The 17,973-nt window shown below is 49.8% G+C and overlaps 1 protein-coding gene across 4 annotated transcripts in view; it reads right to left on the bottom strand.

The window, feature by feature from the left end:
- The window catches only part of PCBD2 (pterin-4 alpha-carbinolamine dehydratase 2), a 42,980-nt gene extending 26,762 nt beyond the window's left edge, over window positions 1-16,218 (bottom strand). For 2 of the 4 annotated variants that reach the window (XM_040972032.1, XM_040972026.1), the window contains exons 1-2: window positions 16,015-16,080; window positions 14,172-14,303 (exon numbers count right to left, since the gene is read on the bottom strand). In XM_040972032.1, coding sequence (XP_040827966.1) covers window positions 14,172-14,303; window positions 16,015-16,017 — 135 coding nt within the window. In that variant the 5' untranslated portion in view covers window positions 16,018-16,080. Of the gene's footprint in view, window positions 1-14,171; window positions 14,304-16,014 lie in introns of all 4 variants that reach the window. The other 2 variants (XM_040972047.1, XM_040972040.1) reach the window with 2 other exon arrangements.
- Window positions 16,219-17,973: the final 1,755 nt, after the last annotated feature.

Genomic DNA, 17,973 nt, shown 5'->3' with positions numbered 1-17,973 from the left:
AGGCTCCTCACAGACAAAATCTGGAGGCCTTCAAATTAGCTCCAAGGCAAGGTGGCCTCATCACAGCTCCTCATGTCATGGCACTAACACAGCTAGCAATAAAACTACATGCTGTGCCCACTTGTCTTGGGTGACTGGTGAACTGCCCCCAGATGCCCAGGCAGAAACTACAGTAGCCAGAGAGACACAAAGAGGGCACCTCAGGAGCCCAAGGAGCCCAACTCACCTGGGACCTCCAAGGAAGAGGTGTCACAACTCACCAGCAAAACAGCTTACAAGGTTCCAACCCAGCCACTGATGGTGGCGCTTTACACTGTGAAGTGATGAACTACACCTGCTAACACTCTAAATTACAATTTTAGCCTGACGTCTAGTCATTTTTTTCATCACCCCAGCTATTTTCAGCATATTAATTCTTGGCTGCCATTCCACTTTCCCGGTAAGACTCAAGAAAGTTTACAAACTTAGCTCCAGAAAGGGGATCAATGGAGCAGAGAACAGCTCCACACAAGCCCCAACTCAGAGCAAGCATGGAAAGCCGGCTTTGCAGCACAGCAGGCTTGGGGCACCCACAGCCCACAGAGTGCCTGGGATGTCGTGCCACCTCCACTTTCAATTCAGCTTCCTAGAAATGTGCCTGGGAAGCAGCACAACCCGGCTTGAGGACTTGGGTTCCCATCATCCACAGGGAGAACCAGATGGCATGCCTGGCTTCTGGCTTTGGCCCAGCGTACCATTAGCTGTTACAGGCATGTGGGGAGTAAACCACGCATGCAAGACGTATCTCTCCCCCACACCACATCATTCTGTCAAATAAATAAATGCTGAAAATTGTGTTTTAAAAGCAAATAAATACAGTGGGCACACATGGGCACTCAAGTTTAGGGTCTGTACCGAGGCGCTTGCGCTGCCTGCACCTTGGCCCCCAGCACTCACCACGACCCTGGTCTAGCTCATGGGCGAGATCACTGCCAAGGCAATCACAACTACCAATTCAGAAACAGACTTTGCTTATTTCTTAATTGGTTTATGTTTGCTTACATGGTTTAAAATATGCAACACCCAGAAAATCTGATTCTCAACGATGAATTAATTCCTGCAACTACCTATAAGTGTGTGACGAGATTTCTCTTTCAGGGGCCATGTCAAATGGGAGGACACTGAGGAAATTTAACATTCACTGCTTATTTGTAGGAGCAGATTCTCGTAACCTGTAAATTATCCTGATTTACAGTGAATCAATATTGTATTCATAAATGCTGGCAAGCTAGTGAACACATGATATAATGACACCCCCAAAATAATTTTATAACTGCAGGTGTGCAAATCACAACATGTGGGAGATGTCTCAAAGGGAACCGGAGAAGAGTGTGGTTTGGGAAAGGGTCGCGCAAAGGAGGAAAGGGGTGAGGCCACACGCCCCCAATCTCCAAGCAGCCTCTAACCCACATTCCTTGTGCAGCGGCAGATGCTGCAGAGCAATCAGGCCTGGGCAGCAGTGTCCACGGCCACATTTCAACAAGCAAAGGCAAAATGGCCTCATAATTTACAATAACCCAATCACAATGCTCATTCTTTTGAGGTTAAATGCTACTGACATAAGCTACACCTGAATCCAATCAGTGCAGAGACGCTGAGAAGATTCACACGAAAGGACTAAATTTGTCACAAATGGGTTGGTTTCCGATCTCAATGTAGCCAAGTTGCTTTGCTTTGACCTCCATTGAACAAATCAAGTTAATGGGCACTAGGAGTGCTATAAAACTTAACAATGGAGTGATTTTTAACTTTTAAAATATAGTTATGAAGCAAAATGTTGGATAGCTTCTACAATACTGGAAATCAAATTAAATCTAGATGTTTTTTAACAGTCTTGACAGATATAATCCTAGTTACCATGTAAATTTATGGTAAGCTGCTGTGATATTAGCCACAGGTGCTACTTTTAATATATGAGCCGCATCTGGCTGGGAATAGAATTTCTCAGAGGACTGAAAATGACCTCACTATCAGACAATGGAAGGGGGAGAAAAAACAAGACCACTGTGGCATATAAAATGCTGAAGATGTGGCCCACAACTAAATATTTCACATAAAATTCATTTTAACTGTGCAGTTTGTAGGTTAAAGGATATTATGCTTTCAATATTTAAGAGGCGTAGGTATATTTCAACCAAATAGCCAAAAGATTAAGAATGTAAGACAGTTATGAATACCCTGGCTAGGTATAGGATACGAGTTTTCCAACCTTTGATCAAGCTCGGAAAAAATGATGCACTAAGACTTGAAAAGAAAATTTGCTCACGGTTCCCAAGCATGTGACATGATTAGATACCGCTGAGCACACCAGATCCACACAGCAATCACTGGTCAGTCAGTAGCAGCTCTCCAGGGCCTGGCCTGCACCACTGGTTGCGTTTCTCTGGAGTTGTCCATCACATCCAAAAACACATTCTCAACAAGACAAACTTCATGCTACAAATTGCAAGAAGTATCATTCGGGTTTTTGGAAAACTGGGAACATCACCCACAGGCAAACACGTGCCTCCCTCCCACCCAATTCCAAAAGATGAAGGTATACACAACAGTTTGCAAGAGAGACCTCTTCCTGAACCACTCGAAAGCCATCATTTGCCAGAGAACTGGCAAGTGTGGAAGTGTGACAGAGGATTTACAAAGATTTAATTTCCTACAAAATAACTCTTCCTGAATTAAACAAGCCTTCTTTATCTGGGGAAAATAAAAGAGTCTCTACAAGAGAAACATTTCTCTAAAAATATTCCTTCATACCACTGCATTAAGCTGTGAGAACAGTGGTTACAAAGCCCTGTAACATAGCATTTTTCCTTCTGGGCTTCTCAAGTCACTTGAGAAGGGGCTTGTTTTCTTAGCTTCAGTAGATCAATTTTATCCCAGTGATGATTTCCACTTGCTTTGTTAACAAGTGCCTGGATCTCGGCCTGATCCCAGGGGCATCAGGGTCCTGAACATCTTCAGGTTGGCTCCCCTGTCCCTTTGTGCTCCGCTGACAGTGCCCAGCGTGCACACACAGAGAAGAGGCAGCTCACAGCTTCACTACAAAGATGGTCACTACATAAAGGCACAGGCTGAATGAAACATGACCTTGCCATGCAGTACAGCAGTGCAGATGACCCACTCCTAAAAATCACAGGGTGTTAAGCCACCACTTCCAGCACCAGCTACCCTCATGGGAGTACTGAGTAGAGTCCCGAGTGCTCTGCTTCTAATCCAGCTTCCCGCTTCTGTGTATGGGAAGGCAGCGGAAGATGGCCCACGCGCTAAGCCTCTGTCACCCAAAGGGGAAACTGGGATGGGGTTCAGGGCTCCTGGCTTCAATATGGCTTCTCTTGGGTTATTGTGGCCATTTAAAGAATAAAACAGCAGACCGAAGATCGATCTTGCCCGTGCTCTCTTTCCCTCTCTGTCACTGTGCCTTTCAAATGATACATTTTTTTTAATAAAATTAAAAGTCAGGAGGCAAAATATCTTACAGTCATGGAAAATGTTTACTTTGTACAAAAGTGCTAGGGACTAGCAGGTGAGCAGGCCTGTGGCAGCTCTCAAAACAGATAAGTACACACAGTCTCAGAGTCCTCAGGCCGGTTGTATCTTCCCTGGAGACACGCAACCCGGCTGCACGAGCCACATGGTACTCTTTCTCTCCTAACTCCACCAGCAGCTCACCCTGAGGCCAAGCAATGGCCCCCTTTCTGACTCAGCACTCACAATTCCAATAGAAGAGCCGTACAAGTCACAGGCTCAAGACCGACTGGACTGAAAGCATCCTCCAAATCAGGTAACTCAAGGACTGAATGCTGCAAGGAAAGGACAGACAAAAGACCACAGCCAAAGCTACACCAGCTGCATAAAGGACAGCAGCGCTCTTCCCCGCCAGGCTGGCCTGCACCCCCGCCCTGCCCACCCTGTCCTGGCCGCTGCTCAGTCCAACACAGCCCTGGCTCTTCACCATTGTCATCCTCGTGGGGCCTCTGTGCTGTGACGGCGTGGACCATCCCCACTACCACTCTGTGAGCCTGCACGTCTCCCGCCAGCTCCTCTTCTGGTCAAGCCTCACACAGAGGCTGACGGAGTTCATCCACTAGCTGAGCTTTATCCCCACACACCTAAGACTCCCCAGGAACTTACAGCCCTAACTCAGACCAAAAGCTACCTTCCTGAAGGTGACATCTAGATGTCCCACAGCTCCTCAAACTATGTCTACACCAGAAATCCTGGGTGCTGGACTCCAACCTCACTCCTCTCCCACACTTTCCCAGATCAGCAAAGGTGCTTCCAATGGCCCAGTGCCTCTAGGCATTGAGACCTGGATGGAGAGCTGGACGCCTTGCTCTCCCTCCTGCTCTTCGTCTCTCCAGCCCACACAACCCTCCCCCATGTGAAGTCAGGGGAATCTGGCTGTGAGTGCAACTGCATTTTCTGTAAGAGTTCTGTGTGACATCACCAGCTTCTGACCAGGCCAACTGCTAAACACGGCTCCATCAGCCGACTGGTATTTCTCTGCTTCTCTGTGGCAGCTCCAACCCACTACCATGGGCTGTGTCCACCCCAGAGGACACACACAAGTGCCACCTTTCTGACTTTCCCAGTTTGACTCTCCCACCGCCACCCCACTCCCTCTTCTCCATCCTCTGATGTTTTCTTGAAAGACATCTATTTCTGGCTTGCATACTGAGGCCTTCCCTACTGACTTTTCATATGGAGGCAGGGCTCCCGGTATGGTTGCAGAGGCAAGGGACCATGCTGGCTCATGGCATGTCAGGCACATCACTTAGTCTAAGCCTTGGTTTTTCTCACCTGCAACATGGCTCTATTCACCAGGCTCTATGAGAATGATATGAATTTCTCTGTGTAAAGTCTTCACCATGGAACCTGCCCCAAAGTTCAAGGTCCAACAAGCACTGGCAGTTAGGACCATCTTCCACAGTGCTCCCCATAACCTGCAATTATACATTCACTTTACTAAACATTACACATTATACTTCATTTAATGTGTAACTATACATTGTCCTTTACTCCCAGTTCCCTGAAGATTGGGGCAGGATCTGCCTAACTGCTCGCTCAGTGTCCAGCATACTGCCTCATTCACAGGAGGTGCTCAATAATGGCTTGTTATTTTCCCATACACAGAAACCAGGGTAAACTCTCAGAGAATGGGTGGGACATGGACAAACGAGGACAGCCCTGGGGAACAGGGTGCCGGATGGAGAGAAGCATTATAACAGAGGAGGAATAGTGCTAGGGCCCTGATTCCATCCCAGCCATTAACATGGGAGCCATGGTCAAGACACTGCCTAGCCCATGGCTTCCCCGTCTCTGTTGTGAGGGATGACTGGGTGACCCCTTTGTTCTGTCACAGTGCCAGCATCTGAGAGAGAGAGATGGTGATGACTGTGGGCAACTCTGAAATCCTCTGGCCAGTTGAGGGACATCCTGAAAGGTATAAGGAAGGCCCTGCGTATTTCTGAGCAATGACCAGTTTGGTCACAACAAGCAGCCAGTGGGAGCAGGAGAGTCTACAGGTGGCTCCCAGCCTAACTCAAAGAAGAAGACAAGTGACCCATACTAGCAGCACAGCCCTGGGGAAAGAATGCTGGTTCTCGATGACTGACACCTAGATCTCAGTTCCAGGTCTGGATGCTAGACAGGGTGGTAGCCTCACTGCTGAGAGCAACTGCCTGAGAGAAAGACAGAGAGAGACACAAGGGTTTGTTTTCAGGAATCTTCAACATCAGGCAGCACTGCTTAAATACCACTTTGCAGGAGGCCAAGGATTTGCCCTGGACGCATCAGATTGGAGTTTAGCTGCACAGAGAAAACAAGTATACGGGTAAGTGGATACACTGGGGAGGACTCTGTCAACCAATGGACCTTGGAAATATCTCCTCATCATGGAGCAATGAAACCAACAGTGTCTCAGAACTATCAAAATCACTCAAGTAATACTTTCGGAACATTCTTCTCCACGATGGGGCTTCTTTTTAAAAGGCAGATATATTTTTTTATTGGAAAGTCAGATTTACAGAGAGAAGAGACAGAGAAAGAGCTCTGTCCACTGGTTCACTCCCCAAGTGGCTGCAATGGCCAGAACTAAGCTAATTTGAAGCTAGGAGCATCTTCCGGGTCTCCCACATGAGTGTAGGGTCACAAAGCTTTGGGTCCTCCTCTACTGCTTTCCCAAGTCACAACCAGGGAGCTGAATTGGAAGTGGTCCACCTGGGACACAAATTGAGGCCCATATGGGATCCCGATGCAAGGTGAGGATTTAGCCACTAGGCTATCACGATGGGGTTTCTAAGATTCTAAGATGACGTCAAGTGGACATTCCCTGTCCCCAGGTACTGACTTAGTTTGTCAGCTAGGAGAAGCTCCTTCCCTTCCTACACCTTCTCCCCCATACAGGAGAAAAGAGAAGGAAAGGAAATTTACAAGCATTTGTCACACTCTCCTTCCCCCATTCCTCGACCCCTTCCACCCCAATTAGTGGTCCTCACTGGCATATATCCTTGTCAGTTTCATAAATAACATCAAAAATAAAATTATTTTGTAAAAAAAAAAAAAGACAGAGAAGGAGACATTCACTGGTAACTTCCCAAATGCCCACAATAGCCAAAACTGGGCCAGGCAAAAGGCAAAAGCTCAAAACTCAATCTGGGTCTCCCACATGGGTGGCAGGAACTGAAGTCCTTGAGTCACTCCTTGCCTCCTCCAGGGTACATTAAGTTAGATCAGCAGTGGAGCAGCAAGGGCTTGAACTGATAGGGGCACTGATTTAACCCACTGTACTACATCAGGCCTGTCCCTCAGAGAAATTTCTTCAACACACTAACCCAGGAGGAGAGTCCCCACAAGGTCCCCTTCCCAGTCCATCAATCTGCAATTCAGTCCACCCAGCCAAATTCAGGACCCTCAGTTCCCCCAACACACGGCAGCCTGGATGTGTCTTCCTATCCTTCACGTGTGCCACCTGCTAATCCCTGCCTTAGCTCCCTCCTTCACTAAAACCCATCAGGTCTTCATGAGCCACCTGGAACTCCCCTTGCCCAGGGAGCAGTCCTGCAGCACACTAGGTTTGCTCACTAGTGCATCACCTCTCACTGCTGACAGAGCAACCTGAACACCTTATGAAGTTCAGATACGCCACCTGCTCCTGGATGCTGGGCAGAAATGGAAATGACCACCTTCACTGTATCTTCCTGCTCTTGCACCCGGGACCCAGGGTGGCATGTGCCACTCATCGGCTGCCAGTTCAGCTGCCTCCCTGCACTCCCTAAGCTCCTCAGAGCCGGACCCTGTGGCTCCCAGCCCAGCCTGACCAGGTCTACTCCAGGCACCTGATGCACATGCACAGCCCAGAGCTCCAACCACAAGGGAAGGGCTAGCTGACAGCATACAGGCAACAAATTCATCGCTTGTCTTGGCTGTTGTGGTAGACTGATTTCTGATGATACAATTAAATGACCTCACATTGTGCAAGAGTGACACCTGGGTTACTCCCAACAAGCACAGCTTGATAAATATTTAGTTCCTTAGATGAGCATGATGAAACTCACATAAAGAAAAACAATACCTCCTGGTAGAATAGAAAAAAACTTTTTCACCCCCAGATCACAGTAGGCTCTAAAAATGTCACTTACAGGAATGGGGAATGTGAGTCAGCCACCTTCTACCTGCGACATGACCTAGCGTGACTGATCTTAATTGGGTTCAGGATCCTGTAGAATCCCAGCGGTGAGTCAGAAAGGCCCAAGCTAAGCAGGTGTTTGGCTTCGCACCTGGGAAATCAGATACCTGGGAATGCCAGCTGCGAGGCCTGGGATGAGTTCACAGCTCCCAGCTTCAGAACCGCTCAGTACCAGCTGATCAGAACGCCTACGGAATAGGCCAGCTGATGAGGACACTTTCTCTCTGCCTCTTAATAACAAAGTTCCACTCCAGCCTAGATCAGAAATTTCCTGCAACAGGGGAGAAGATGCAGGAGAAAGAGCAGAACCGAGAGAGCTCAGAGCTGGGGAAGAACCACCTCACACACCTGTGACACTGAGGGCGAATCCCCCAAGGGTCGGCGGCACCCATCACTGTGTGTGCTGCTGCTGAGGGTCAAGGACATGACACAGCAACTCAGCACCTGCTTTCGAAACCATCTGAACACACTCTCCGGTGTGCCAGCCTAAAGTACCCAAACTCCACCAAGCGACCTAACCACCCCAACCCAAACGCTGCCGATGGAGGCCATATTGGAGCAGCAGGCAGGCATACCCAAGAAAACCAGAAACAGAAAGGGCAAAAACAGGACTGAAACACTTTTAAGTCAATACTTAAGGTCTCCTTTCAGTTTTTTCTGCAATTATTGAGCCAGCAGTCCATTGTTATTAATTCATCTTCATTCCACTTAAGCGGCACCAGCTTAAGGCAGACTGAAAACAAACGCCTCCGTAATTTTCTCAAACTCTTGAGTGTTATTTTCTTGTCAGTTAAATTTAAAGCAACCCATTTGTGACCACTTTATACTAAGTTAATCTCATCTAAAGTGCTTCACAAACCCTAACAGCTATGCTAAGGTTTTATACTAATGAGAGCAATTTACATAAATGAAATTTATGTCAATGCATTTCATGACAAATTTTTTATTTTATAATAATTATGGTACTTATATGATAACATCTGTTGATATTCACAGTCTAAACCTGGCAAAGATTTAAACCTCAACATTTTCCATGCATCATGTACATTATCTGTGAAAAGCAATAAAAAAAGCAATGAATGCATTAATCATATTCATATCATCTGCAAAGCATAAATCTGAAATACCTTTCACGTCAGCCCAAAAATGCCTTTTCATTTTTTACACACCTGATTTTACACCATCTGTAAAAAGGCAAGACAAAGACTGTTGAGGAAATGATATTTCTTGGCTGTTTGACTTCTACAAAATACTGGGGCTAAGTTCTGTAAACAGAAGATTTACTACATGACTAAGAGAAACTGATGCAGTTAAAAGTCCATTTTTATTAAAGGACTGCATAATGACCACAGTGTTTTCACACCACAGTGCTCCACGCCGTACTCGCACGGCCGACACCTGTTTCATATTTCTGGACTATCCACTGCGTGTGCTTTCACAACACACATCAAGGCTGCACCCAGTGTGTGACACAAATAGCAGAAGCAAGACGGCAAATAGTAACATCTGAAGTTCTCATTTCCCTGCCTCCACGGACACCGAGACGACACCGAGACATGAGTTCCAACAAACATACAGCCCTGTCCGGAGGTTCCCTGGGACTCCAAAGTGAATACCCACATGATCACCACACAGGCAGTCACCCCTCGCCCTTCAGATACAGTTCGCTAAAATACAAGTGTCACTATTCCCCACGCTGAGAAAAACCAAAGACCCTCTCAGAGCTCCATGTTACAAAGCCCAGAAGTGGCCACATGTTTAACTCAAGCCACAGTGTGGGACAGCCACACAGCTTCCTTTTTACATGGCCCAAGACATACAAACATTAGTCTATACTTGAGAAGGTTAGGGTGAGGAATGCGGCTTGGCAGGGCTGCAATGGTGACATGACAAGTTAAGTCACTGTATGTATGGCAGCATCCCTTAGCAGTGTCAATTCAAGTCCACCCTGCGCCATGTATGATCCAGCTTCCTGCTAACACAGCAGGGAAGGAAGCAAAAGATGGTTCAAGTTCTTGGGCTCCCATCACCCGTGTAAGAGACCCAGATGGTGCCCCAGAATCCTGTCTTCAGCCGACCCAATCCTGGCTGTTGCGGCCACTTACAAAGTAAATGGAAGATGTGTCTCTCCCTTTCATTTTGTAACTCTTCCTTTCACAAAAATATATAAATCTCCTTTTAAAAACTTGAGTGTGTCTAAGGACATCTGCATCCCATATCATGGAGCCTGGCTTCTAGCCTCAGCTCTGCTTCTGCATCTAGCTTCCTGCTGATGCCACCCTGGGAGGCAGCGCTGACGGCTCAAGTGCCTGGACTCCTGCCGCCCACACAGAAGATCTGTTGAGTTCCTGGCTTCAAAGTGGCGTTTGAAGAGTGAAGAAACAGATGAACATTCCCCGTCTCACTCTCTCTGCTTTTCAAAAAGTAAATAAATGGGAAATGGACACTGTGGAATAGTGAGTAAAATTGCAATCTGCAGTGCCAGCATCCCATAGGGGTGCTACTTTGAGTCCATTTCTGATCCAGCCCCACTAATGCACCAGGGAAAGCAGCAGAGAATGACTCAAGTGCTTGGCCCTGCACACACATGAGAGATCTGGAAGAAGCTCCTGGCTTTGGACTGGCCCAGCTCAAGCAGTTGTAGCCATTTGGGGAGTGACCCAGAGGATAGAAGATTTCTCTTTCTCCTCTACCTCCTCCTGGTAACAATGACTTTCAAATAAATAAATCTTTATTTTTTTATTTTCTTATTTTTGATGTTGTTTACATGGTTGAGAAGGATGTATGTCCATCTGGATCACTGATTAGGGTGGCAAGGGTCAAGGCATGGGGAAAGGTGGGTGAGACAAATGCTTCTAATTTTTTTTCCTCCTGTATCTGGGGCCTCTCCCAACAGCCAAACCACATCAGTACCCAGGGACGGGGGATGGCCACTTGATGTCATCTTAAGACTCTTGATGGGGAGAAAAAGTACTGTGTCCACAGCCGGCCTAGATAGGTTGGCTGTCATGTCCCCCATGTGCATCTGGGTATGCTGCCCACTGCAAGGGCATCAGCAACTAAGCAGGCCCAGTCCCAATACATGCATTCAAAGGCTGAACCACAAATCATGTCATTTTCCCTGAGGTTGGAGTTCTTAGTCCAGTGGTCCAGTTGAAGGGTTTCCAAAGTAACCCCAAATCTGACTCCTGTGTGTGCCAGCCAGTACAAGGTCCAACTCAGTCCATCTCCTACATCATTCTACACACACTGTCCCCGGCCCAATCTCCTACGCAAACCAACGAATGCTGCAGCCCAGCCCAGCCCTGCCCACCACATACTTGGTCCTCATACACACCAGTAGGAACGATAGCCTAGTCAGGGCAACCTTCAATAACTGCCACCAGGACTGTCCGTAGCCCTGGGTATGACTTTCAAATAAAAATAAATCTTAAAATTTATTATTTATTTTTATTGCAAAGTCAGATATATAGAGAGGAGGAGAGACAGAGAGAAAGATCTTCCACCTCATGATTCACTCCCCAAGTGGCTGCAATGACCAGAACTGCGCCAATCTGAAGCCAGGAGCCAGGAACATTTCCAGGTTTCCCACATGGGTGCAGGGTCCCAAGGTTTTGGGCTGTCCTCGACTGCTTTCCCAGACTACAAGCAGGGAGCTGGATGGGAGGTGGGGCTGACAGGATTAGAACTGGCGCCCATATGGGATCTGGGTGCACTCAAGACGAGGACTTTAGCTGCTAGGCCATGCCAACGGGCCCTCAAATAAATAAATCTTAAAAATAACAATAATAATAAGAGAGAACCCCAGCGTGTGGCTCAGTGGCAAAATCCTGGCTCCAGGATCCCATAAGCATACCAGTTCTATCCTGGCTGCTCCACCTTCCATCCAGCTTCCTGCTTGTAGCCTGGGAAAGCAACAGAAGATGGCCCAAAGCCTTGGGACCCTGTGCTCACGTGGGAGACCTAGAGGAGGCTCTTAGTTCCTGGCTTTGGATTGACTCAGCTCTGGCCCTAATTCCAGCAGCTCCACTTCCCATCCGGCTCCCTGTTTGTGGCCTGAGAAAGTGGTAGAAGACAGCCCAAGGTTTTGGGACCCTGCACCCGCGTGGGAGATCCGGAGGAACTCTGCCTCCCAGCTTTGGATCGGCGCAGCACTGGCCGTTGCGGCCACTTCGGGAGTGAATCATCGGACAGAAAATTTTCCTCTCGACTCTCCTCCTCTTTGTACATCTGCTTTTTCTTTTTTTTTTTTTTTTAAGATTTATTCATTTTTATTGGAAAGTCAGATATACAGAGGCAGAGAGACAGTGAGAAAGATCTTCCATCCGATTATTCACTCCCCAAGTGAGCACAACGGCCGATGCTATGCCGATCCAAAGCCAGGATCCAGGAACCTCTTCCAGGTCTTCCACATGGGTGCAGGGTCCCAAAGCTTTGGGCCGTCCTCAACTGCATTTCCAGGCCACAAGCAGGGAGCTGAGATGGGAAATGGAGCCGCCAGGATTAGAACCGGCGCCCATATGGGATCCCGGCACGTTCATGGCAAGGAATTTAGCCGCTAAGCCACGCCGCCGGGGCCCGTACATCTGCTTTTTCAATAAAATAAATAAATCTTTAAAAAAAAATGGTTTTTTCATCCAAGATCAAAGATGAGTGAGGGTCACTCATGGCTAGAGTGTCATGACCCTGCTCATCAGGCACTTGGAAGCAGGTAAGGCCTGGCAACCGGGCCTTGGCGCTGTCCTGTGGAGCTGCATCTCTCACACCGGACCAAAGCCTCCTGTAACCAGGACATTCACAACGAAAGCAAAACCACTGGATGACCCGAGCACAGATCAAGGACAGACACTGTCCAACCCACAAAATCAAAATCACCAGCGCCAGGCCCAAGGCCTATAGCAAATTTGCCCTACCCTGTTCCCATGAGGTGCCCACGGCTCCCCAGGGCCGAGCACTCTGCCCACCTGCAGAGCTTGTTCAGCAAAGTCCCAGGCCCAGCCACCTGTGGCCAGAGGGGCCCTGCCCATGGCCAGGGCAGCAGTGGCTGCTGTAGATGCTGTAGGAGCCACAGGGCTGGTTCTCTGGACACATCCCCTGCCAGGGGTCCTCATCACCTGTCTCTTGTTCCCCATAGACTGGGCAAAGAAAGGCCACCAACTAATCAAACGTCACAACAGGGAGTGACATGAGCATATGGAACTATGGATACCCTACACAGCTGCACTCCTGGCCACTCTGACAGCTGCCCAGGTCCCAGCTAAGTGGGGCTGGAGGACTGACTCATGGCAGAGCCCGCGGCAGCACCACACAAGTACTTGAAGCCACATGTTCAAGCCCAATAAATTAGGCCAGGCTTAAAGAAGTCAAGCTGTACACATGTAAGAATTTTAATAAGCTTGGAAAATGCTACCTAGAGCTTACACGCAAGCTTACTGTGCCAATGGGATTCTCTGCCACCAGCCACAGAGTGCTAAGCCCCTGACAAGAACTGTCGAGCACGTGGGGCAGCAGGGCCAGCGAGTGGGCCTGGCCCGGGTTTTCCTTCAGAGCCAGGGTCTTGCAGCAGAGCCTGGCAGCCAGATGGACGGAGCACACAGCAGGGTCAGTGGCTTGGAGTGGTGGGGACCAGCATCACTCCCTGGGCAAACACGCCGAGGGCTTCGCCGGTGGAATTCTGGGCCTCACACGCCCTCCTGGAGACTGGTAAACGCTGTCATCAATGCGTGCATTTAGCCCACGCCTGTCTCTACCCAGCACCATGTTGGGGACAAAGGAAGAGTTATTCAAGCCAACATGGTCTCCGACTTTGAAAAGCTGACAGCTAATATAAATAAAAACAATAAATCTGTCCGGAGGATTACTGAACTCGCTGAACAAACACACCACAGCCACAATCCATCCCCCTGCTGCAGGCACAGCCGGACGGGAACTGAACGGAAGTCATAGGAGGTGGCTCCGTAAGCAGGGTGCAGACCACGTGCAGGGCTGGCTTGCAAGTAAAGTCAGGCTTGGAAAAGAGTTTCCAGGCCTGCATATGAAGCCTGTGGGGAAACGGTATGGGCCAGTGGAGACGGTGCAGCTTGAGGAGATGACGGAGAGATAGAACCACACCACAGGAAGGGAGAAACTTCCGAACCCCCCCAGGGAAGATTAAAGGCAACTAGTTCCACAGGTGTGTGCTTCTGTTTTTCTTCTGGCCCCTTCTGATAGACAACGCTGTAAGCAAACCCGAACCAGGGCAACAGTGGCTTGGGAATTTGATTCTCCAAGTTAACTCAGGTCACATCCCTGTTCTTCCAATCCCCCGCCCCACACCCTGAGTTGAGACAGCAGTTGTGACCCAGGATGACCATCTATAATGGGAACCTTGGGATCATACAACCAGTAAGGTCAGAGCCTGGGTGACAAGCAGCAAGCCACATCGCCTGCAAGAATGTGTAATAATTACCTGGTTAAAACTTTTGAAGGAGAACTCTTTGTAGATGGCGTCTCTGTCACTTAACTCTGCCCATCCTGCCGCTTTGAGGTCAAGCACGGCCTGTCTCCGCTCTTCTGCTGCCAGCCCCCGGGCATCAGTCGACTGTGGATAAAACACATTTCTGTTTCTGAAAGCACAGAGGCCACCTCCAACTCCAGGACACTCACAACTACTCAGGGAACGGGCAGGATGAATTCAAAGGGCAACAAGTGCCAACCACCTCTTGCCCCTTTGTTCTCAAAGGAAGTGAGCACTGCTTGGCAGGAACCAGCTGCCTCACGGGGGGGGGGATCCCCAGCCCAAGCAGTGGCCTCTCACAGGTCAGCTTCCCTGCTCAGTCACAGACCCACGCAGGTTCACCATGGCCAGCAGCCATGGGAGACACCCAGCATAATTCCAAGACTTGGTAGGCCCAGTCAGGCCATGAGCAGGGCCGGGAGCAGCCCTGGGCTCCAAACTCCCAGTGTGCTGTACGCTGTGTGGTCCTGTACCCCCTCAGTGGCGTCCCTGCCTATTCACCTGGGTCTTCACCATGTGGGATTCCTGTGTCTTTTTGGGTCTGATGAAAACCAATCAGCAGAGCAGGGGAAAAGTCCATCATCAGTCACCACTGGGGCTCCACAGGGACCCTGAACGACAGGCCAAAGCCCCTTCCTCCACAGAGCGAGCTTGCAGAAACACTTCTCAGAGCACCCAGGGGTCACCACTCTCGTGTCCAAAGCCCTCACGTACACGGGCCACCCTCTTCCTCCTGGCCAGGGAGGACACTCACAACCCCAGACTCTGATGCTTAGCAGGTCCACACTTTACAAGCCACGAGACTTCTAAGCACCGTAGCCAGTGAGATGAGGACACTGCTGGGTTCTCAGACAAGTCCTCCTGCCTCATCCACACACAGAGCCAACACTGGCTCAGGGGAAAGAGACCGTCACCCAGAAAAGGAACTGAGGCAAGGGCCGCTCATGGCCTGGTGCTCTGTGCAGTTCTGCAGGCCATCTGCCACAGAGCTATTGCTCTCTCCCCACTTCAGGATCCAACTCATCTATCAATGAGGTTAAAGCGGCTCTACTTGAGGTGATTTACTCTACAAACGGGGGAAAAAAATGGATACTGACAAACCATTTCTCCAGGGCGGGGGAGGGGGGTCTCCCTGTTTCTTTCACTGTAACGCTGTCTTTCAAAGGAATAAGATAAAAATCTTGAGACCTGGAATGCGAAGGTGCCTAGCTCAGAGCCTGGCAAGTGACAGCCAAAAACACCTTCATTTTGTTTGGTCACCAGCACCTGGGGTCAGATATGCCTTGAGACCCGCCCGGGTGAGCGCGCTCGAGCCGCGTCGCCAGCTTCGCTGTGGGCAATTTCTAGTCACCCCCGAAGCGCCCAGTGGGTTCTGAGGAGCAGCCAAGGAAATCAGGGCGAGTGGAAGGCACCCCTCGTCCACCAGGTGGTGCTGCGCGGCCAGGCAGGCAGAGGCGGAGGGCGGCAAGCTTCCAGACGCTTCCCGCCTCGCCAAAAGATCCTTCGTGACCGCTCCAAAGCCAATCAGCTCCCTGACCGCCGAGCACCTGAAGTTCCCCTCAGAGTTTACAGCTAACTAACCCCATCCTGCAAAAAACTCGCTCTTTCCCGCAGACCGAGTTCGAGGACGGTGGCTGAATGTTCACGCCAAGGGCCAAGTGTCCGCCGTGCGCGCGTCGGGCATCCGGGGTCCGCAAGGCCCGGCCCACCTCAGGCTCGGCCCGGCCGCTGGCGCCCCTCAGCCGGCGCCGCGGAGCCTCGCGCTCTCTCGTGCTCGCGGCCGCTGGGCACTCACCATGGCCGCGAGGCTCGGCCTTCTGCCCCGCAGCGCCGCCAACAAGCGCCTCGTCGCGCCCCGCGCCCCGAGCGCCGCCGCCATAGCCGCCCGCCGAGGGCTGCCCCGCGCACTGCCTGTCCGCCGGCCGCGCTCGCCGCTCGGGCTGCCGCTCCCACGGGCCTCGCGGAGCCACGAGCTCGACCCGTCCCACGGCCAGCCCCGCGGCGCAGGCCCAGGTCTGGAAGGCCCTCAAGCCGGGCTGTTCAATGGCCGCCGCCTGGCTTGGCTCCGGGTGAACCCGGCGCGGCGGGGCCTGAGGCCGCAGCAGTGTGCGTCCGGGGCCCTCGGGTCGGGGCGTTGTTTCAGGATGCTCCTGGGCGGGCGGCGGAGGGCAAGGACCAGCTGCGGGTGCTTGGGGACCACCCCGCACCTGCTACTTAAACTCGGTGCTGAAGCGGAGCGGGGTTGGCTCTCACAAGGGCCTAGGCGCCAGGTAGTCGCAGATTCAAACCCAGGCTCTGCTTGGCACTGCTCTGGCTCGCTGCGCCCTGAAAACTGCTGGAGCGAAGCATGCACACAGGTGCGGGAGTGCTGGGTGCCACCGTGGGAACAGGTGCAGCCACATGCAGGCTTTCTCTTGAATCTTCGTGGGAGAGATAGTTTTTCCCATTTATGTACGTGCGTGCATGCTTGCTCATACCCCATTCTCTTACTCCCTTTTTTCTTTTTTGAACTATAATTGACTCACTATAAAATTGTCTAACGTGTCTTTTAGTATACTCACCTTTTTAAAGTTAATCATTTAAGCAGATGTAAGCAGCTTACAACTGAGAATATAGGAAGTGCATATATCCATTATAACAGTCTATTTAAATTCAACTTAGCAATTGTTAGCACCTACATTATCTCCTAAAGACTTGGGGAAAATGAAGCTCTTTGCTACAAAATAGCCCAGAAGTATTCCCCAACCTCCTTTCTTTGCCTTACCCACATGACAAGATGTCCGATATTTCAAAAGCCAACCGGGGGTTAGAATCCTCAGGGCCCATAATCGGATGTCCCTGGTCTGAGCCTTGCATCTAAGACATGCGTTTGCCTGACACTACAAGAATTCAGCACCCAGGTGGAGTTAAAGACTATCAGTGGGGACACAAGGGTGTATGACCATAAAAAGCACTGCCTTCATTTGCTTATTAAAATGAATACTAGGGGCTAGAGTTGTGGCATAGCGAGTAAAGCTGCTGCCTGCCTGCAACACCAGCATCCTGTTTGGACAACAGTTCATGTCCTGGCTGCTCCACTTCCAATGTAACACCCTGCTAATGGCCCCAGCAACTGTTCGCCAAGACCTGAATGCAGCTCCTAGCCATTGTGGCCATTTGGGGAATGAGCCAGCTGGCCAAAAATCTGTCTCTGATTTGCAAATAAAAATACATTTTCTTAAATTTTTTGAGATTTCAGTGTGTTCTTAAAGATGAGAAGTATTTAAACTATTTTATTAAGGCATTGGCATGATAGCTCAATGGCTAAAACTTCACCTTGCAAACCCTGGGATCCCATATGGGTGTCAGTTTGTGTCCTGGCTACTCCACTCCAATCTAGCTCCCTGCTGTGTCCTGGGAAAGCAGCAGAAGATGGCCCAAAGCCTTAGGAACCTCTACCCATTTGAGAGACCCAGAAGAAGCTCCTGGATCCTAGGTTCAGATTGACTCACCTCCAGTCATTGTTGCCATTTGGGAAATGAACCAGCAAATGGGAAGATCTTTCTGACTCTCCATAAATCTGATCTGCTTTTCCAATAAAAACAAGAAAGTCTTTTTTTTTTAAATTATGTTTAATACAATAGACATGGTGCAAGATCTATCTGCCAGCTCACTTTCCCAGTGCACACAACAGACATTGCTAAAGCTGGGAGCCAGCACAGAATCCAGGTCTCCCAGAGGGGTGGGCAGCAAGCCAACTGCTAAGCAGTCACCT

This window comes from Ochotona curzoniae, unplaced genomic scaffold, assembly GCF_017591425.1.
Source record: "Ochotona curzoniae isolate NIBS_2020 unplaced genomic scaffold, NIBS_Ocur_1.0 contig_1, whole genome shotgun sequence".
Taxonomy (NCBI): Eukaryota; Metazoa; Chordata; class Mammalia; order Lagomorpha; family Ochotonidae; genus Ochotona; species Ochotona curzoniae.
This window is presented reverse-complemented; position numbering and strand designations above follow the sequence as displayed.